We start from the raw sequence: 22,431 nt of genomic DNA, 5'->3' as shown, positions 1-22,431 counted from the left end.
ACTGAAGGCCTAACCCAGAGGAAAGGCCATCCTGTAAAAACTCCAACAATTTTAGCCATTTTAAATCGCGATGTGTGTGACTTCTGTCTTTCACACTATCGAATATAGGTCTTCCAGACCCTATACTAATTTACAGAAGACACTGACTATCTGGCTTTGATCATTGTGTTAACCACCGCCTCTGAGAATCCTATATTCCACAAAATGGCGGTTTCAACAGCCAGGCCCTCAATCCAGATGGTTAAACGGTCCTTGTTTTAGACGGTCTGACCTCAGAGGTAGACGCCATGAGTCCACAGAGAATCTCTGAAGCCTCGAATACCAGGACCTCCTTGGCCAATCTGGGGCCACTAAAATTACTGGAATTGTCAGGGCCTGTATCTTTTTCAACACTCTTGCCAGCATTGGCGGAAACACATAAAGAGGATTCCCCTCCCAGGGGATAGTCATGGCCTCCACTGCTTCTGCCAGTGGATCCCTCGTCCTGGCATAAAACCTGGGTACCTGATGGTTGAATCTGGATGCCATCAGGTCCCCCACCTCAGTGTAATCTGGTGGAATACTTGTGGGTTCAGGCTCCATTTCCCTTCCATCAGCTCCTCCCTGCTCAGGAAGTCGGCCTCTATATTCTCCACTCCTGGTATGAATATTGCTGATAATGCTGGAACATTCTGTTCCGCCCACAAGAAGATTCGGGACACCTCCAACATAGCCAGCTTGCTGCGTGTGCCTCCCTGGTGGTTCAGATACGCCACAGCTGTGGCGTTGTCGGTCTGAATCCCTAAAGGGAGCCCTTGTAATCTTTTCTCCCGCCAGAGAAAACATCTTCCACACAGCCCTCAGTTCCACGTGTTGATCGGTAAGGCAGACTCCTCTGAAGTCCACAAACCTTGCAGACGCAGGTCCACAACTACTGCCCCCCAGCCTCTGAGACTGGCGTCGGTAGTGACTACCAGCCAGCTCCAGGACTGCAGGGACCGACCCCACTGAAGGGAATCCACCTCCATCCATCATTTAAGGAGTGATCGAGTTTCTGAAAACAACAGTATTTGTTCTGACATCATGGTCTGAGTACTACCTGACCAGTCTGTCAAAATGTTCCACTGGAACACTCGAGAGTGGAACCTGGCGAACTGTAACGTCTCGAAAGACGCCACCACCTTCCCCAGCAGTTTGAGGCACCTCCATACTGATGTGCTCTGAGACCCAAGGATCTCCTGTACCAAGGCAGCCAGATCCCTGGCCTTTGCCTCTGTTAGAAACACCCGATGCAACTGGGTATTCAAAACAATCCCCAAGAATTGGAGTCTCTGTGACTGAGACTTTTGTAAATTTAGAAGCCAGCCATGAATCTGCAAAAACCTGATGGTTTCTGCCAAGTGACTCTTCAACTTGTCTGCTGCCTCCGTATTAAACTGCAGGTCGTCCAAAAATGGAATCACCATTGATTTCCCTCAGTCGAAGCACAGCCGCCATTACTGACATTATTTTGGTGAATACCCTTGACGCTGTGGCTAGACCGACGGGCAACGCCTGGAATTGCAAGAGTAGGTCTCCTATTGCACACCTCAATAGAGCCTGATGTTCTGGGTGGATAGGAACATGCAAATATGCGTCCTGGACATCCATGGACGCTAAAAATTCTCCCTGGTCCAGGCTTAGCAGCACAGACCGTAGAGACTCCATTCTGAAAAGGTCTACCCACAAATGGATATTAATGACTTTAAGTTTAGGATCAGCTGAAAGACCCGTCTGGTTTGGGCACCAAACACAGAGTGGAATAAAAGCCTTCTTTTTTCCACTCCGCTCTGGGGACCGGGACTACCACACCCTTCTCTAAAAGAGAATGATCCGCTCCCAAGAGAGCTGTACGGAGCCGAGCCTCCTTTGGTAGTCGTGTAACCCTGGGTTATAATTTCTAACACCCAAGAGTCCCGGTCTAACAGTGCCCATGCGTCTTTGAACAGTGACAGACGTCCCCCCACCTTAATCACTGCCGGGCAAAACCCCTGGCAGTCATGCGGAGGGTTTGTCCTCTCCTTTGGTTTCTTATGAAAGGAACCAAATTTTGACTTTGGGGCCTTGCCCCTGGAGGACTGAGACTATCCCTTAAAAGACTGTCCTCGAAAGGACGCACCTCCTCTAGGGGAGGGCCGAAAGGACGGCCTGAAAGCAGAAAACCTTGATGTCTGCTTGGCTGCAGGGGTAGGCAGGAAAGTGCTTTTTTCCACCTGTGGCCTGCTTAATAATCTCTTCCAGTTCTGAACCAAATAACAGCTTTCCTTTAAAAGCTAATGCCTCTAAGCCTTCTCGGACTCGTTATCTGTCTCCCAAGCTATAAGCCAGAGCACTCTCCTGGCATTGACAGACACTGAGGAAACTCTGGCAGCCATTTTGAGATCTTCCTGCTCAGCCTGAATCACATACTCTGCAGTAGCTTTAGGCTTCTCCGCAAGTAACAACACACAAGGAACAGTATGTCAACTAGAGCACAGGTCACTGACCCACCAATCCTGGCCTTAGAGACCCAGACTGGAGCAATCAGAGGGCGGAGTGTAGTCCACCCTTTTAACCATTGCCTTGCTTGAAGGCTGTTCCCCCCTGCACTGGTAGCACAGTGGCTTTTGACAAGCATGCCACAGAAGCATCAACCACTTGAACTTTCTCCCAGAGGTCTGCATGATCCTCAGGCATGGGATATAGGCTTAAACGTCTTTTAGGCATCTAAAGCCTTTTATCAGGGGTTTTCCAATAAATCCTGTAAACCCTCGTCTGCAGGGAGATATCATTTTCCTTACGCTGTCTCTTAAAAACAACCTTTGCAGGAGTTTATCCTTCACAGACAAATTCAATGCCTGTTTAACAGCAGTAATTAAATCCTCCACCCCTGAGGCTGAGGTCTGTGTACTCTCCTTCCTCATCAGCAGCTAATAATGGCACTGAATAAGACCTTTTAGGGGTCCCCACAGAATAACCATAAAACTTGTCCAACAAGTAATTTAAACCTGCTGATTCCCCATAGCAGTATCCTGCATGACCTGTATAAGTCAGGATCTGTCTGGGTCCGAGGCAAAGAGCTAGAGGACTGCTGAGAGAATGAAAATGGTCTAGGGAAGTTACCAGCCATCACTCTGCCTGTCCAGTAATGCACCAAAGCATTTTCAGACCTGCCCAGGGACTTAGCCCACGCAAGCTCCGATGCACTACCCTCTGGGGTTCACTCCCCATGGGTTTCACAGTAGCGCAATAAATACATAAGCCCCCCTTATCTGCTCAGGGACAAATCTCAGTGTACAACCACTGCAAGCGCTCAATGCATTTAAGGCTCTCTCCCCCAAAAACACAGACTGTTGCTCAGACATGATGTTCTCAATTAACACAGTCACAGCATTAAATGTACAGACATTATATACAGAACCAATATACTCAGTTCACTTAGCTTTCTGTAGTCTTCAGAATGGGGAAAGCGCTGCCCAGGAAATCCAATCACTCTGTCAGGATCTGTAAGCCAGCTCAGCTCCGCTGCAAGCGTTCTGAATGGCGCCAAAACAGAGTGAGGGAAGGGACCAAGTCCCTGCTGCTGCGGGGTCTGTGACTTCTGGCGCCAACTACCCCCAGACAGCCGCTCCCATTGTAGGATCTCCTAGTTCCAGTATCTCCCCTCAGCTGGGGACCACTCAAAACATGCCTGTAACAACACTGCTGTCCTCTCATATCAGGAGCTCAGTGTGTAAGCGCCGCAGAAAATGGCCGCCGCCATCACGGAGCGCCTGTCCCCCATGATCCCCACCTAGCGTGAAGCCGGTTTCAGAGCGCTCCGGAGCCCAGGCAGCTTCTTAAAAGAAGCTGTAAGCGCTGCACAGGGAGGCCTGACAGCGTCTCCTCTGTGCACAGCGAGCTGACAGGACACGCTTCTGTCAGCTCCTGCTGCGCTAGCAGTGTGAGGATTCACTAATGAGAATCCTCACACTGTGCCTACCTAGCTAGTGTAAAAGTTAATAAAATAATAAAAACCCTAACTAACTCTACTCCTTCGGCTGCACCGGCAGCCCTTTAGAATAGCACCCACTCCAGTGGGCACCTTACACGAACTGAGGAGTCTGGGATGCAGTAGGGGAGGAGCCTACCCTCCAAAAGCTTTAGGATAGGTGCCTGGCTCCTGCGGACCCTCCTACATCCCAATGTGAAGCTGTGTCACCAGGACCATTGAAAGAGAAAAAAACAATTAAAAAAACATGAATAACGCTTGTCAAACGTTTCATGTGTCAACAATCGCCATGTGGAGACCAGCATGGAAAACCACCATACTTGAGTCTGTGGACATTTACAGTACCAGTGAAGCCTACAACTAATCTTCCCTGCTGGACACAGTATGGTTGAGTATCCCTTATCTGTTATCGAAATTATTCCGAAAACCATAGTTTCTGGAGTGTACTCTTTTTTTATACTAAAATCATTATTGGGGACATCAATAACTGGCACTACTGGGGACATCTGTAACTGGCCCCTACTGGGGACATGATATGTAACTGGCGCTACTGGGGACATCTGTAACTGGCACTACTAGAGACATCTGTAACTGGCACTACTAGGGCCATGATATGTAACTGGCACTACTAGGGACATCTGTAACTGGCACTACTGGGAACAACTGTAACTGGCACTACCGGGGACATCTGTAACTGGCATTACGGGGGACATCTGTAACTGGCATTAAGGGGGACATCTGTAACTGTCCCCTAATGGGGACATGATATGTAACTGGCAATACTGGGGACATGATATGTAACTGGCACTACAGGGGCATTCTGTAACTGCATACCCTCCGACATGACTCATTCCATTAGGTACAAAATGCTCTGTTCCTGGACTTCTCTGCCAGTGGCAGTTACAGAGGTGGGGCTGCAGCACAGTCCAATATACAAAAAGGGGAGCCACACATAATGCCACTCCAAACATCACTGTCCTGGACTCACTGGCAGTTGATGTGACCCCCTCTTTGAATTTTGGACTGTGCTGGAGTCCAACCTCTGTAACTGCCACTGACAGGGAAGTCCAGGAACAGAGCATTTTGTACCTCATGGAATGGGTCATGTTGGGGGGAATGTAACTGGCACTACCGGGACATTTGTAACTGGCACTACTGGGAACATGATATGTAACTGGCACTACTGGGGACATCTAACTGGCACTACCAGGGACATTTGTAACTGGCACTACCGGGGACATGATATGTAACTAGCACTAAATATGTGCAAGGAAATGATTGCTAAGCATTTCAATTGTACTTGAGATAGTACACAACTTTGCGCCTAATTCAGACCTGTTTGATAGGCTGCGTATGTTCGTAGCCGATAGAACAGGTAAACGCCACCTGCCCAAATGCCTGTCCTCGCCATTTGCATGTACCATTTGAATTTAGCTATTTGCACATGCTTACATATTTCCTCTCATGTGGCTGAAGGTGTGAAAAATCATTTGATGGTTGCCTGCATTCCTTTCCCTCCCCTTGCGAATGCCTCGGCGAGTGTGATACTAGCCGAAGATATCTGCTCAGGTGGTCTGCACATGTGCATATTCATGCATACACAGACCCCACCCTGAGAAAGAGTGCCGAATTCAGCCCTATTTGATTGGGTCTGAATTAGGCCTTTTTGTTACATGTTTTGAAACCTTGTTTCATGCACAAATAAAATAATGATGTAATCTCTCGCTAATCAGTTCCTTGTAGGCATGACCCAGGTCATGCCTTTCAGATGACAGACGACCCTTGCTGGTCAAGGGAGTAATCCTGGGACCGGACAAGGTCACGGACCCAGGACATTGGAACTGGGTTGAGTCTCTTCAGAAATAGCTGAGCCCCGGGTCAAACTGTTTGTCAGCAGAGTTGTGCAGACAAATGCCTTAAACAGCCTCCTTATATTTCTATTTTCATGGTCTTACTTACACACAAAATAACTATGTCTATAAGTACCAAAATGTATATGGGGTCAGACCAATGGTTTCGTACTGCACATGGGCATATTCACCATGGCGATCACAGGGGGTGGGGGAGTCTGGCAGGGTGTGTTCGCATGTGATAGCCCTGCATTTTCCAAAAATGGTGGATGTGCATCCAGGAAAACGTTGGGTGTCCCCTTCCAGGGGCAGACGGACACAGGATGTCAGCCGTCCACCCCGTTCTCAGACCCAGACGCTCCAAGTCTAAGTCAGTCCATCATTGGCGATCATCAAATGATTTTGCCCCGTACGCTACCCTGTGAATGGATTTTTATGCAAAACATCCATTTGCAAAGCGGAAGGGATGTTCGGAGTGCAATGGGAGGCGTGTGTTCACACACCTGGATGTAGGGGATGTTCGGAGTGTGACGGGAGGCGTGTGTTCGCACAGCCGGATGGAGGGGATGTTCGGAGTGTGACGGGAGGCGTGTGTTTGCACATTCGGATGGAGGGGATGTTCGGAGTGCGATGGGAGGCGTGTTCGCATGCCCGGCTGGCGGAGTTAGAAGGCTTGCTAAGCAGCGAGATTTCCGGCTTATTGAGTGAATCAGAAAGACCCATAAACCGATGTGACAAGTATTTTTATTGTTATGAAACGTTTCACATCTTTAAAAGTTTTCTTTTGCTTTTATCCACAATTTACAGGACCTTAAGGAACACACAGGGATGCCAAACTTCTACATATACCATGCACAGTAATATGTATGTGTCAATGCTTTTTACATTTTTGTATTTGTAGACTGCATTTTTGCACAGTACATTAAATAAACAGTGAACATTTCTATATGTTTGTTACACTGTATACAAAATGCTTTTATTTTACAAATCTGGTTTTATTTTTAATTTTCTGTATGTAATGATGCAGTGCTTTAATTAACTATTAAAAAAAAATAAAATAAACAGTGAAAACAATCTTGTTGTACTTCCCTGCCAAAGTTCAAATACCAGCTAATAATAGTATGGAACACTGTAACGAAAATAGTCTAATGTGGAAGAGGAGTAGTAGTGAACTGATATGAACACTCTTCCCTCTTTACAGTATATCACTGTTTACTAATGGTTCCGAAGATACAAAGTGGTTCTATTGCTCTCCTCATGTACTTGAAGAACAGAAAATATATAACGCAGGCTGCTGTTATATACTGTATAATAAGTAACATAAATATTCACTAAACGGCTTTCACAAAGTTCTTAAATCATATCCCATAGTACTGTACATCTATTTCTCTTTATGTTTATACTCATCCATTCATCATTTTCACATGTACCTGACCGTAAAATTTTAAAATAATGTTATAGATTATTTGTACATTTTAGTACTTTGAGCCTGATTCAGAGTTGATCTCTGATCAGCAAGTTCGCAAATTGAACAACTGCATGTGCAGGTTGAAGCAATTACCCACGGTCAATGATTGCTCTGTTTACTTGTAGTAAGTTTTTGCAGTGTGAAGTGTTTTAGCTTCATAGTAAACCCTGTTTTTTCCATTCACATTGCAACTGTGGACCAGTACTGTGGCGCTTCCTCCCCTCCCCCTCCTCTGATGCTACAGCTGCCACAGCGGACTCAGCGCCGTGTGGTAGCATGGCTTCTGCCATGATGCTGCACACAGTACGCCCTTCAGCCACGCAGTGATTCTCCTCCTGCAGACACAGGGGAGACTGGAGGAGGAGCTGAGCAGCCTAGAGAGAGGTTAACATAGTACTAGGGGAGGTAGCAGGTTGCATATTATAGCGAAGAAAGGGGTCATTATGTGGGCACTATTGTAGGCATTATATGTAAGCGACACTATGGTTGGCATTATGTGTAAGTGGTATTATTCTGGGCATTTTGCGTAAGCATCGCTACTCTGGGCATTATGCTTAAGCGGCACTACTATGTGCGCAAGCAGCTCTGCTGTATGCATTATGCCTAAGCATTGCTACATTGGGCATTATGTGTAACAGTTGCTACTCTGAGCATCATGCATAATCGTCGCTAGTCTAGGCATTGAGCGTAGGCGTTTCTACTATGGGCATCATGTGCAAGCATTGCTAGTCTGGGCATTATGCATAAGGGGAGCTGCTGTGTGCATTATGCATAGGATCGCTAGTCTAGCCATTAATATCCCTTTCACACCAGCCTAAATTCCCGGGTTGGGTCCGGGAACAACCCAGGACTAGCTCTGATGTGAAGATTCCAGGGACAAATTCCAGGGTTAATTTGCCGGCAATTCAACCCTGCTAGGTAGCAGGGTTGCTCCCGGGTCCTTCCAGGGTTACTGGCTGGTGTGAAAGGTACAGAGACATGTCCCTGCTTCCCGTGTTGCCTAGTGCTGATTTGCTAGCAGGGCAACTTCCTGTTGTGGTGGACAGACACGCCCAGAGACCGCATACAGAGTGCATGTTCTGTGGCACCACAGACCCCAGAAGTTCATTTTAACCCCTGAAAGCCTGCAATGTGTGCCATGTCTTGGACCAGGCATTCCCAACCACGGTCCTCAAGGTACACCAACAGTGCAGGTTTTGTAGATATCCAGGCATAAGCACTCGTGACTTAATTAGTATCTGAAGGATTCTGATTAAACCATCTGTGCTGAAGCCTGGATATAACTTATGGTGTGTACACACGTTAGATGTGCCTTAAGATCCTATCCACGATCTGATCAGATAGGATCGTGGATAGGATCTTAAGGCACATCCGATTTGCATCCTATCTTGACTATATAGTGCAGATCTGCACTATATAGACAAGGCAGCCAAGACTTTCTGGCTTCCGATATGTGAACGCGCATCGGGATCGGATCGGGATCGCAAGGGTTAAAACCCTTGCGATCTGCATCCGATGCTGATCCGATGTTGACTATATCGTCAACATTGGAAAGGAAATCGGACCGTGTGTACACAGCATAAAACCTGCACTGTTGGTGTGCCTTGAGGACCGTTGTTGGGAATGCCTGTCTTGGACAAATGAGGAGGTGAGAGAGCTATTAATCATTAGAGGGGAAGATGCTTTCATATGCCTTTTAAATTTGTTTTATACAAGTAAACAATGGCTGAAACACAACAAATGTTTTGTGTCTTAATTATTAATAATCAATAATCTAATGTGAGCCTAAAAAAGGCCATTTTCAATGCTATTCTCATAGAAATGCAGGGTCATCCCGGGTTCAGTGTGAAAGGTGTCAACCCGGGTTGTCCCTGCTTCAAAAGCATGTGTGAATGGGTCCCGACCCGGGAATGTCCCTGCTTGTCCCTGGAATTTAATTCCTGGGGTTTGTCTCTGCATTCCTGGTGTGAAAGGGGTATAAGTGTAAGCTTCGCTACTCTGGGTATTATGCTTAAGGGGCACCGCTTTGGGCCTTATGCTTAACTATCGCTAGTCTGGGCATTAACCCTTTGAGTGCCAAGTGAATTTGGCAAAATAGGTGATGAAAATGGCCAAGCAAACATATTAATTCATCATAATGACATGCAATGTTTTCCTTATGTAGGAAATATAATATTTTGACACATTTATCTAAATTTATATAACAAATGTGAGCGACGCTGGCATTTTTAGCAGATATTTTGTGCATCTCTCAGAGATGTTGGCACTCAAAGGGTTAAACGTAAGGGTCGCTAGTCTGGCTATTAAGCATAGGCGACACTACTCTGGGCATTATAATGTGCTGCGGAATATGTGTGCACTATATAAGAAACTTTTAATAAATAAATGTGTAACCAGTGCTACTCATGGCATTATGCGTAAGAGGCAGTACTTTGGGAATTATACAAAAGAGGCACTTCCCTATGCATTATAAGTGGTGCTGCTCTAGACATTTTGCTATTATGTGTATGCGGCGCTACTGTGAGCATTATACATTAGCTGCGCTACTGTGAGCATTATGTGTAATCGCACTATTGCTGGCATTATGTATAAGTGGCGCTACTCTGGACATTATATGAAATGGCACTACTCTGGGAATTATGTGTAAGCAATACTAGCCTGGACATTTCACAGTAAGTGACATTACTGTGTAAGTGGCATTACTATGTGCATCATGTGTATTGGGCACTACTCTGGGCATTATGTGCCAGGGGCATTATAGTGGGCATTATATGTAAGCAGCATGATTGTGGGCATTATGTGTAACCTGCATTACTCTGGGCATTATGTGTAAGTGGCACTACCCTGGGCATTATGGATAATCTGCATTACTCTAGGTATTATTTATTTATCACCAGTTATTTATATAGCGCACAAATATTCCAAAGCACTTTACAGAGAATATTTGAACATTCACATCAGTCCCTGCCTTATTGGAGCTTCCAATTTTCCCTACCACATCTACACGCACACACATTCATTCTAGGGTTAATTTTGCTGGGAGCCATATAATCCTACCAGTATATTTTTGAATTGTGGGTGGAAACCGGAGTACCCGGAGCAAACCCATACAAGCACCGGGAGAATATACAAACTCTGCACAGTTATGGCCATGGTGGGAATCAAACCCATGACCTCAGTGATTTGAAGCGGTAACTATTACACCGCCCAAGCAGCTGTACTGTAGGCATTATGTCTAACCTGTATAACTCCTGGCATTATGTGTAAGTGGCATTATTGTGGGCATTATGTGTAAGTAGCATTACTGGGGGCATTAGGTGTAACCTGCATTATGGGGTTCATTCTGGTTTACACGCCAGGCAACGAAAAATCACCTCTTAGCAAGCCATCTCCCGCCGCCAGCCAGACGAGCGAATGCCCGCTCACCACAGTGTTCTGAACATCCCCAGCACTTTGAAAATGGATGTTAAGCATAAAAATCCATTCACAGGGAAGCGTAAGGGGTTGCCGACCATCAAATGATTTTCCCCCGTTCACAAATATAAGTCAATCTTGACTGACCTACTGTATATTTGCGCCGTCCAGTACAAGAATGTCCTGTGATGTCATCCGCCCATGTTTTCATGGGTGCACTCAGCGTTTTTGTGGGTAAGCCCAGGAAACACCAGGCGTCCCCATGAAAACACCCCCTGCCCGCCTCTATCGGCCAGAAGTCGCTGAAGGCATCCGCACAGCAGCCTTGCACATGCGCATATGCAAATATGATGAAACAGGTTAGAATGAGGGCCAGTGTGTAGGTTGCACTACTGTGGGCCTTAGGTGTAACCTGCATTACTCTGGCAATTATGCATTAGTGTGGGTATTATTTGTAAGATGCATTACTGTGGGCATTATATGGAAAAGGCACTACTACTGGCATTATATATAATGGGCACTACTGTGTGGCATAATGGCCTTTATTCAGATCTGATTGCATTACAAATTTGTTCTCCAAATGGGCAAAACCATGTGCACATATAAAGGTGGGGCACATATAATATTTGCAAAGAAAGAGTTAGATTTGTGTGAGTTATTTTGTTTCTGTGCAGGGTAAAAACTGGCTGCATATTTTTACATTATTTAGATTTCAGTTTCAACTCACCCCACCCAAATGTAACTCTCTCTGCACATGAAAACCAGAAATCTCTCACAGGGCAAGAAGATACAGTAAGTGGAAAACACCCAATCCTTTTTATCACGTATCCGAATGCACTAAAGCTTCTCCGGTGGGGCTCCATTGTGAAGGGTAATGCTGGCACTATCCTATAGCAGCCTATGGGCTTCTCTCCGCACCACTGTGTAAGAGATCTGACAAGGAACCCTCCCAGCATGTCCCGCGGCTGCCTGTGCCACTCTCACAGACCCAGAAATTCAGGCAACAGGGTGCTAATTTCAAAGGGTAGTTCTTATCGGAAAAGCTAGCCATAGAATTGCTAACTGCATATGCTAATACATATGGAATTAGCATCGGAGTGATTGGCGGCGGAATGTAGCGCCAGTGCTTGGTGAACTTAATGGCAGATAAGATCCACTTGACCCATCTAGTCTGCCCATGTACCTACACTTTCACATAAAGGTTCAATTTTGAACCTGCCAGTATACTGTATTGTTGGATTGTGGGTGGAAACTCACGCAAGTACCGGGAGAATATACAAACTTCACACAGTGCTAACTAGTGCACCATACATACTGTTATCTGATGCATTCACTAATATGTTAAAACCTCATTACAAACATTACAAAAACAGTTTTACTTGATAACAAATAATGTTTATCTATGTCAAGATTCCAGCATGGTAAGTCTGAGTGTTAGCAGAGGCGTAGGGAGGGCAGAGCCGGTGGAGCACGGGCTCCGGGAGATCAAATGGCGCCCGAGCTGTGCAGCCTATTCCCCTGCTCCCTCTCCCACCCGTTCCCTGCGCTGCCCGACCCCACTCAATGAAGCCACAGTCCGACCCCCCCCCCTACTAGGAGTGCAGCGGCACCTCCCCCGCCCGGACTGTCACCCGTCACACGAGTGACAGGCTGTACCGACCGGACTCCGGGGAAGCCGCGCCGCGTGAGTGCTAGTACTTTGCTGGTCAACCTGCCTCCCCCCCCCCCCCACATCCTGTCCAGCTGTTAGTGTCCACAGCCGCTTGCTCTGAGTCAGTACGGAGTACAATGCCCGATGCCCGCTCCCTCCTCTGCTCCACACGGAGCACACTCCTGTACTTGCGGTCCTCTCTCCCCCTGCTCTAATCCGGCTGTCAGTATTTGCCTGCTCCGTATGGAGCGCAATACAAGTTGCCCGTTGCTCGCTCCCTCCCTGCTCCCCGCTCCATAATTATCACAGTACCTGCCACCCGCTCCATTCTCCTGCGACGCCGTAGCAGCACCAGAAGTACACTGCCCACCAATGTATTTACCCATAAGCCAGTAATATATACATGTTACTGGCACAACTGGTCACCAATTTATATGGCAGTAATATATACATTGGTGGCACAGGCCAGCAATGTATATGTTACTGGCATTACTGCCCACCAATGCACATTTCTTTATATGCCGGTAACGGGCGTAGGGAGGGTAGCAGGGCGCCGCACCCCACACTCACTGCCCACCGGTCTGCCCTCCTAATGCCGTCCGCCGCTGAGGCCAAGAGTCTCTGACAGAATTACAGAGACCCTGTGCCCTGGCCGCTGCACAGAGAAGACACACTAGAGTACTCCTGCACCACCAGCGTCTGTCTCCTTTGCGGTGGCGACCATCTTTGGAGGGGAGCAGGGTCTCTGTGATGCTGTCAGAGACTATGCTCCTCCGTGGCACTGACGGGTGGGCAATAAAAACATTTAAATCCCCCTGGGCAAGGGGGGGTGCAAAATGTATAATTATGCAATTGTAAGTATAGCGTTACCCAGAAGCATTACGTGTGTGGCATAAAAGTGAATTGATCATTATGGTGTGTGGCATGTGCAATGGGCATTACGGTGTGTGGCATAATGTTTTAGGTATTATGGTGTGAGTCATAATGTGTAATGGGAATTACGGTGTGTGGCATGTGTAATGGGCATTATACTGTAGATTGTGGGGTATATTGTGTAATGGGCATTACGGTTTGTGTGGCATAATGTGTAAAGAAAAATTATGAGGGGGGGGGGGTGCCGAAATACACTGTTGCTACGGGCACCATGTCACCTAGCTACTCCTCTGAGTGTTAGTGCATGATGTACACAATATCAAATACTAAAACCACCTTCTATATCTTAAACTAATGTATATAAGGCACTTACCTAATCTTCCAGAAAGCAGCTCCTCCAAATATTAATAAGACAAGGACAATTACAATTATTGTAATGGCAGCAACACTTCCTGTATAAAACAAAACAAGAGAACACTGGTTAACTAGGCTGTTATCCCTGACGACGGGAGGTTACTCCCGAAACATGTCGGTAGCAACAATAAAGAACCGATTGTAAAGACTCACGAATGATATAAAGGACAGCTACTGTACGTAACTAAAGAAAAGTAGCTTGATACAGAGGTGCTTCTAGAGAGGTCTCAGTCTGGACCCCTCCTCTTTAGCTGGCAGCGCTGTAGACTGAGGGCTGCTAGCTAGGGGTCCATCATAGATCTGATCAGATCTATATGAAGTGATCCGAGTAGTCCAAGGTCACATCAGATTCAAGGGACATCTGAAGAGATGTATAGCTGCAGATATGTCTATATAGTGGATGGGCAGCTAACGATTGTGCAATCTTGTTGCGTACTCTGACATGGTGGTACTACTACGTGGCCATGCCCCCCCCCCCCCCTTCTGCGACAGCACCCTTTTTTGTGGTGCACATTTTCCTTATTATATGTATGGGAGGGTGCAAATTTCTCATTTGCAGGTGGCCACCAAACACCCTTTAACCGGACCTCATGACAAGGGTAGCTATCACTTGCTGCATTGAAACTACTAGTATACATTCGTAGAAGTTATAACATTGAAGTATTGCATCAGTCTGGGGAACAACTGGTGGCCCTATTGTCCCATGTAGGCCTCAGAGCTGCCTGTATGTAGCTGTAGCCTTTTGTTTTTCTTGGTATATTCTTTTCCACTCTACTGAATAAATGATTGCTGGGTTAGTAGAAGGGTAAATTCCAGATAGAACATTGCCGAGCAATGTTAAAGGCCCATACACACTGGGCGACTTTGAGCTGAAAGCCGCTCAAAACAGCCTGTTTGAGCGGCTTTCAGCTCAAAGCCACCCAGTGTGTATGCCCCAGCAATGAGCGGTGAGCGCTGCTGCACGCTCCCGCATCATCACCGGGAAAGCCGCTCATCTGCTGGTAGTACCAGCAGATGAGCAGCTTTGAGGACGGCTTTGCATAGCTCTGCGCTATGCAACACCATCCTCCCCCCTCCATCGGCGCTGGGCAGGGGGAAAGCCGCTCAGTGTGTATGCACTGAGCGGCTTCCCCACAGTGGTGATTGTCATCATCGCTGTCCATACACGCTGGGCATAGTCGCCCAGTGTGTATGTCCATACACGCTGGGCATAGTCGCCCAGTGTGTATGGACCTTTAATGTCTAACTTTGCATGATATAAAGTATACTGCACCTGCTTCTATTTAATAATTACCACACTTTAAAGGTACACAGGGCCTAATTCTAATATGTTCAGTATTGTGCAGCTGTAGTGACGTGGCTTTACAAGACCATACAACTGAAATGATGGTCAGAGCCTTCAACTATTGCATAAGCCAAACTTTTTGGGTTAATCATAGGGCAGTATTCAATGAGCTTATTTACAGAGTGCAGCGAATCCTGTTTAGGATTCGCTGCACTGTCGCCGTGTTCCGGAGCCTCGCTGTCCCCCTGCTATCCCCCTATTCAACGTCGCAGGGGCTCGCTGCCCCTGATGGCGAATGTGAACCCTCCCTCCGCAGGGAGCCGGAGGACAGCAGCAGGCAGGGAGATGGAAGTCTCCCTGCCTGCCCCAGAACCTATCACCCGATCGTGCATATGTAATGATCGGGTGCAGTGAATATATGAATATCTAATGAGCGGCTCTCGGCCCCTGCTGGCTGCTATGTGTAAAAATATATATATATATTTTTAAATCAAATATATATTCATGTGCTATAAGCACATGAATATAAATTGCATGCCCTTTCACAGAAGAAAATTCCTGATTTTTTGACACCAAATGTAAAACAACAACAACTTTATTTTAAAAGTTCACTTTCCACTTCACCATGAAAAGATGGCGATTTGCTACACGGCGAAAATCACTTTGAAAGACGGCGAAAAGTGCACATTGAATAGGGTGATTCACTTTCTGACCCAAAAAATCACCTTCCAACGCGAAAATAGCACAAATTCGCCGTGAAACAGGGCGAAATATCCTCATTGAATACTGCCCATAGAAGTCCATCAGACAACGCAGACCCTGGGTTTGGCATGTCTATAATATGAGGGTGGCAAATGCCCATTCTGTAAAAACATCCTGGTCACAATACAGTGCAGTGTAATGTGAGCAATACGGTGTGGTGTGATGGACAGACACTACTGCGTGGCGTAATGCAAACGAATTAATAAGGTGTTATGTTTCTTTTAATTTGAATTGGTGGTACTATTTGTTTAAATGCTCCTTTCTATTAAGAACACACCCTTTTGTGGTCTTCGGCGCGCACTGTACCTACAGTGTTTACAATAAAGAGGGTGAACATGCCAATGCTCTGGCAGCCAAAAGCAACAAAATTGCTATGGGTGAGGGGTGATGGGTATTGCTGCTGTTATCTGTGCTGATGCTATGTTGAGTTAGAGATGAAACTAGCGGAAGTGCTAAGGGGTAAAAAAATCTAGAGTAGGCCATCAAATTGGTCAGAGCTGTCTCTACTGTACATTGGGCTTTTAATTAATTAAAAACGGTTCCCTAAGAACAGTGTTGTATACTATGGTTATTACAATTTTGGTTCCCCATTGATTAATAAATGTAACATATTTTCTGTGCACCTGACCAATGCCTGAACAAATCTGCCAATAACCAGAAACACACTTGTAGTCTTTTTAATTTACTTACAAATAAACCTGAACAGTGGACATTTATGAATACTGTTATTGACATACATATTTGCATTGATTGGAGATGTTATTTAGCATGAATGGTGTCTGTTGCTCTATTTGTGTCTGCACTATGAACAGGTAGAAATGCTTGCTTAAGGAAATGTGAGGGCACAGAGTTTTAGGTAAAGGGTACTAGAGCCCTGCGATCAGATAATCGCCACCCTGCCCTGTGAAAGCCAGCGAAAAGCTTGCAAAAATATTGTGATTAGCTGCAAATCCATTCGCAACTGCTCAAATGATTTTTCCAATGTGAGCAGTCTGTGCTTAGCCCAGGACCTACCTGGCTGGTGCGATAGAAACAGACCGATCAGAGCTGGAGTGGACATCACACACCCTACCTTAAAACACCTGGGGACACCTACATTCCCCCCCCCCCCCCCCCAGTAAACAGCCAGGTGATACTCACAAAGCCATCTTCCTGACAATCAACTTGCGTACCGGCCAGCGATTAAAAAGACTCTGTATTTTTATCACAGGATGGCCTTGTGTATAGATACTGCGAGCTGTACATATGGTGATCAATAATCACCCAGCATGCAAATCAGGTCTGAATAACCCTCACTAAATGTAAAACAGTTAATATGTAGAACCAATCATAAGAAATAATCTCAGCCAGCATCAAAAGCCCAGGATTATGGAAGGACTATCAGACAAACAAATTGGCCTAATTAAACCTGGAACTCTGGGAGTTGAAACAGATTAGGTGGCACTGGAGCTATACCAATGTTGTAAGGTGGAAAACAGCATATGACCTATAATGAGCAAGTTGCTATTATCTTTCTGAACAATAGTACAGTCTGATTAGCTGCTACAGTATGTATTATACAAATGTGCGCCTTTCCTCCTTTCAATGTTTGAAAATAACCAACACACCCCACTCAAAATGAAGTTTCTCTAAAAATTCTAAGAGGTTTATTTTCCAAACATTGGGTAAATGTGTTTATGGGCGGGATTCACTAATAACCCCCGCTGTACATCGCCGGCATACGCATTGCTAATAATCGCATATGCAGTAACATATGCGATTACTGTATTAACGCCAAGTCGAAGGCCGGCGATGTGCAGCGGGTCCCCCCTCCCTCCCTGCACCCTTACCCACTGTGTGGGTGCTCCGTTTCCTCCTCCCTGCACTCAGAAGAGGTGCAGGGAGGAGTAGGTCACTGGTCCGGGCAGCACAGCAGGAGGCTGCCCGGACACAGGTGAGGAGGGTGCGAAGGGAAGCCCATAGGCTTCCATGGGGTTACGCCATCTAGAACTGGCATAACCCCCCGCAGTGAAGCCCCGGCGGAGGGGCTTTGCTGCATATGGAAATGCGGTAAAAACTGGGTTTTCACAGCATTTTCAGTTTGGTGAATCTCGCCCTATGCCTGAAATGTAAAAGGGCAATGCATTGCCCTTTTTTTTTTTGGTTATAGACACGATGGGAAGCGTTGGATTTCAAATCTGCCCCAATCGAGGTCAAAACAGTTTTGCCAAGGTGCTACGTTGCTTTTCCTTCTTTGATTTGCTCTCAACTCAGCCTCTGTGGAAAACACAAAGATGTACAGCTTATTTCAATGCTTACATGTGACTATTTCACTTGTGTAAGGAGGCTCTTAAAAATCTGGTGGCACTACCAGCTCCCTGCATAGGTGAACAAGTCTCCTGCATCCCCGACCAGGCCCCCACAAAGATCAGCAAAGGGACAAGTCTTGTAGTAACATGAGGATGACCACTTGTACCCCTTTCAGACCGCCAAATCAAAACGAGTTATTGTCATGTTAATCTGGGTTGATCTGCGGTATGAAAGCGCCACAGCCACATTTCCCGGGTCAAGCAACTCGGCATTTCAACCCTGGTCATGACTATTATTTATTTATTTACAGTTTCTTATATAGCGCAGCAGATTCCGTTGTGCTTTACAATAGTAAACAGTGATAAAACAAACTGGGTATCAACAGACAGACGTGGAGGTAGGAGAGCCCTGCTGCAAGCTTACAATCTATAGGCAAACTGACTAGGATTGAACATGGCTGTTGTGCATTGTGAAAGGTAACCGTGGTTGAGCGCCCCCCCGTTCACACAATGGGGGAGGCAGTGCTTGGAGACATCGTCAGCTCCAATCGCTGCATCCTCCCAGCCTCCAATGATGCGCCACTGCTCTGCCCCGGACCCTTGTCCCGATCCCGGATGGAGCTGGCATTTGTGGTCTGATCGGGGTAAATATGTATAATTTTTAATCTCAATTTACAATTTTGTGTTAAAAGTCCAAAAAGGAAACAATTTATTAAATGTCTTATATTTTTTAAAACTACACACATTTTATAGTAATAATCTAAAATTTAAAAAACTGCATATTTTTTTTTTTGTTTCTCGGATTCACTTTTGAAGCAGGAGATATTTAGATGCTGTATTATTGTCATAGTGTCTATTACTGTAATTGCATTGTCAGTACAATAAGTTATTAGTTGTAATATACCATCTATAATTATTGTCTTTCTATCCATTCTGATCTTTAGCTGACCCTAGAGTCCACAGCTCATACGCTTCAGCTGCAGATAAATTGATTTCCACAATATTCAGAGATAAACATGGTAGGCATCATGCCTGGGCAGGAGATGAAGGATCACTGTTCATGATGTATCACATTTCGCAGCCTGCAAAATGATACAACACATGGATCATTAAGTTGGTCCAATGTTGTATTATGTCATTCATTTTACCAAGATTTTGTAACATTTCTCTTATGGCACAGGCAATAACAGGCTATGTTGCTGATGGACAGAATACTGATTGACAAAATCCCCACAAGCAAATGCGATGAACAATATACCGACATATACACACCACGACAATCGAAATACAGACAACTTTAAAATACAGACTGTCACGATCTTAGGCGGCTATTCCCCCAAATACGCCAATCTGCAAATCCCTGCCATGTGACACGATTACTGAGTACCCCAAGCGTGTGTTTATTTCACCGCGATTTTTCGCTTGCCACCAGCCAAAGTACCTTTTAGACCTAGGGCCTTATTTTGGTTTACTCTTAGAGGCAAATTCCTTCTTAGATGGGTAAAACCATGTGCGCTGCAGGGGGGCAAATGTAACATGTGCAGAGAGAATTAGATTTGGGTGAGTATTTTGTTTCTGTGCAGGGAAAACACTGGCTGCTTTATTTCTACACTGCAATATATATCTCACTTTGAAGAAAAACCCCACCCAAATCTAATTCTATCTGCACATGTTATATCTGCCCCACCTGCAGTGCACATGGTTTTACCCATCTAAGAAGGATTTTGCCTCTAAGAGTGAACCAAAATAAGGCCCCTAGTCTATGACAGCTTTGGTTCTGCTGACACACCAAATGATGAATTACATGGTAACGCTCTGGCAAATTCGTCAGAGGCTTGGGCTGGACACCAAAACTAAATTATGATTTTTAATTTAAGTGAAAACACTACAAGGCTTACAGTATATTACAGAAAACATAGGTTACAAGATATATACGGTATTTGCTGGCGTATAAGACTACTTTTTCCCCCTGAAAAACATGCCTCCAAGTGGGAGGGTCGTCTTATACCCCGGGTGCACTTATATAACAAACTCTATATTTTGAATGGAATTGGTGGGGGGTCATCTTATACACTGGCAAATACGGTAGTTAAAAGTCAAGTCACAGAAAACATTTTTAAAGAAAATGAACAGGGAAAGAAAAACCTACTGATCCAAGTACACTCAGTCAGGGCTATTTTTCAGCAGGCTCCAGCAGGAACTGAGGCCCTTATTCTAGTTCACTCTTTCTAATAAAATATTTCTTAGATGGACAAAACCATGTGCACTGCAGGTGAGGCAGGTGTAAAACCCCACCCAAATCTAATTATCTCTGCACAGGTAACACCTGCCTCACCTGCAGTGCACATGGTTTTGTCCATCTAAGAAATATTTTGTCAGAAAGAGTGAACTAGAATAAGGGCCTCAGTTCCCGCTGGAGCCTACAGAAAAATAGCCCTGCACTCAGTTTGGGACAGTGGGACGGAGTGGAACCTCAGGATCATTATAGCAGACAAGGTCCTAGTCCTGTCTCATTCCAAGATAATGACAATATTTCTTATGTGCCAAACACTTTTTAAGAACTGAACCCCCACACAATCACACAACCCCACCTCCGGAATCTTCACTCTCACATGGGGTCTCCTGGTGAGATACACAAGGGCTGGCTAATTTACTTTCCTTTTGAAGCTGAGCAATTAGCCATCAACAACCAAAGCTTTGACACTTTTGTATCCAGACCAACCCTCTAGGGTCAGAGTCAACAACTGTGTTTAGACATACCAGCCAGACCAGATCTCGGTCTGGGTTCTAGGGGAAATTACTCCAATTGATGCTATGCTGAGGAGATATCATCAAAACATCATAAACAGAGAGTATGGACTTCAAAGGAAAGGCATTCCATTTGCTTCCCTGATTGTTGGTATAACCTTTTCACCCACCATTACTTCATAACCATCCAGGGTAAATGCAGGTCACTTATCAATAAAAGGTTATGAACAGTTACGCCCATTCTGGCATCACCTCCCGCTTTTAAAATCAGCCTGAGAGCAGCTGGCACAAAAATCCACAGTCTCTAGGCTGTGCCCTGACCCTTGGCAGAACATGGCCTGGATGGGCAGCCGTCGTCTTCTTGATGAGAAGAACTGCCGCAGTTCCCATGTTAGGACCAGCGCTATGGGCATGGCCCATGAGCTTCAGGATTCTAGTATTACCCCTAGGCTCTGCATCTCACACACCTTCCATCTGGTTACCTGTAACCCCCCCCCCCCCCATGTAACCCGGGAGGCTGGCTCTTTCACAGGTGTTACGTGACATGGGTCGTCCTGGTGGGCACCTAGGTACATTTTTCCTGGTCTCCCTGTGAAGCAGGTCTGTTACGGGTGCAGGGTGTCTGACCACTGACGCTGCTGCATTCCTACTAACACATTCCGATAATCGGCATCTGTCAGGATTCCACCTGACACCTCAGCAACGGATAGGGCGGGCCAGGGACTTGGTTCCTGCTCCTCTTCCAGGAAACAGCAAGCTGCGGGCAAACAGCTGTCCCTGTGCAAGTCGTCTGTGGGCACACTGATATAGTGGAAGCTGTGTCCCCTTGTGCCACCCTTGCTGGCAAGGAAACAGCCCACCCCAGCTGTGCGTTGGACTTCTGGGCAAGGATCCTCCCCTGCAGCCGGCAGTTTAGCTGGACTCACTGAAATCAACACCAGCACCTTCTGCCACACCCTAAGCGGGCATTCCCCTGTGGTGTAGGCATTCCACAACCTCTGTGTGGCTTGGGGAACCTTCAGGTGTCGACCTACTGCTTGAGTCCACCTAATGACCTGTCGACCTAAACCAATGTCAACCTAGACCCATATCGACATTGACCCATTTCCACCTAGAACCATGTCGACCTTACTCCATGTCCACCTAATGGTGTTGACCATCTTGCTGTAGACCTAATGATCATATCCCCTTTATTTAAATAGTCAGCTTCCCAAAGCCAACCTCTCTGTGGGTGATGCTCTAACAGTATGTATTAAGTGAATTTTTCCTATGTATATTTTCCCTGTGTTTGTAGGAGTTTCCCCTGAGTACCCCGGATTTCCTGCTGCACTCTACCAGAAATTGGAACCTATTGTATGTGTGTGAGGTAAGCGATACGCTGCCAGGAACTATTGTGAATGATCTAAAAGAGTAGTGAAATATGTATACATTATATAAATAACTGGTAATTAATTAAATATAACAGACAATCTTTTTAAGTTAAGTAGATATGGAACTAACATGTCCCCCTGGGTAAGCTAATTAGAAATACAGAATAAATCCTAATATACATCTGAGCAGTATGTCTTGTTGTTCCTGCAATCCAGATTTTGAATTGCCTGTCTGTGTGACAATCAAAAATAATAACACTGAGCTCAGAGAAAGGATCCCCTGGGTACAATACACAACCACTGAACGTTCTGGTCAGTGC

The 22,431-nt window shown here is 45.8% G+C and overlaps 1 protein-coding gene across 2 annotated transcripts in view; it reads right to left on the bottom strand.

The window, feature by feature from the left end:
• The window catches only part of PARM1 (prostate androgen-regulated mucin-like protein 1), a 119,808-nt gene that overhangs the window by 7,527 nt on the left and 89,850 nt on the right, over nt 1-22,431 (bottom strand). For both annotated transcript variants that reach the window (XR_014472938.1, XM_083179158.1), the window contains exon 3: nt 13,618-13,696. Coding sequence is in view for 1 of the 2 variants with exons in the window: in XM_083179158.1 (XP_083035284.1) it covers nt 13,618-13,696 (79 nt within the window). In the remaining variant the exon portion in view is untranslated. The remainder of the gene's footprint in view (nt 1-13,617; nt 13,697-22,431) is intronic.

The sequence above is a fragment of the Crinia signifera genome, chromosome 1 (genome assembly GCF_055691185.1).
Source record: "Crinia signifera chromosome 1, ASM5569118v1, whole genome shotgun sequence".
NCBI classification, from domain to species: domain Eukaryota; kingdom Metazoa; phylum Chordata; class Amphibia; order Anura; family Myobatrachidae; genus Crinia; species Crinia signifera.
The sequence above is the reverse complement of the archived record's forward strand: the minus strand, read 5'-3'. Positions and strand labels throughout refer to the sequence as shown.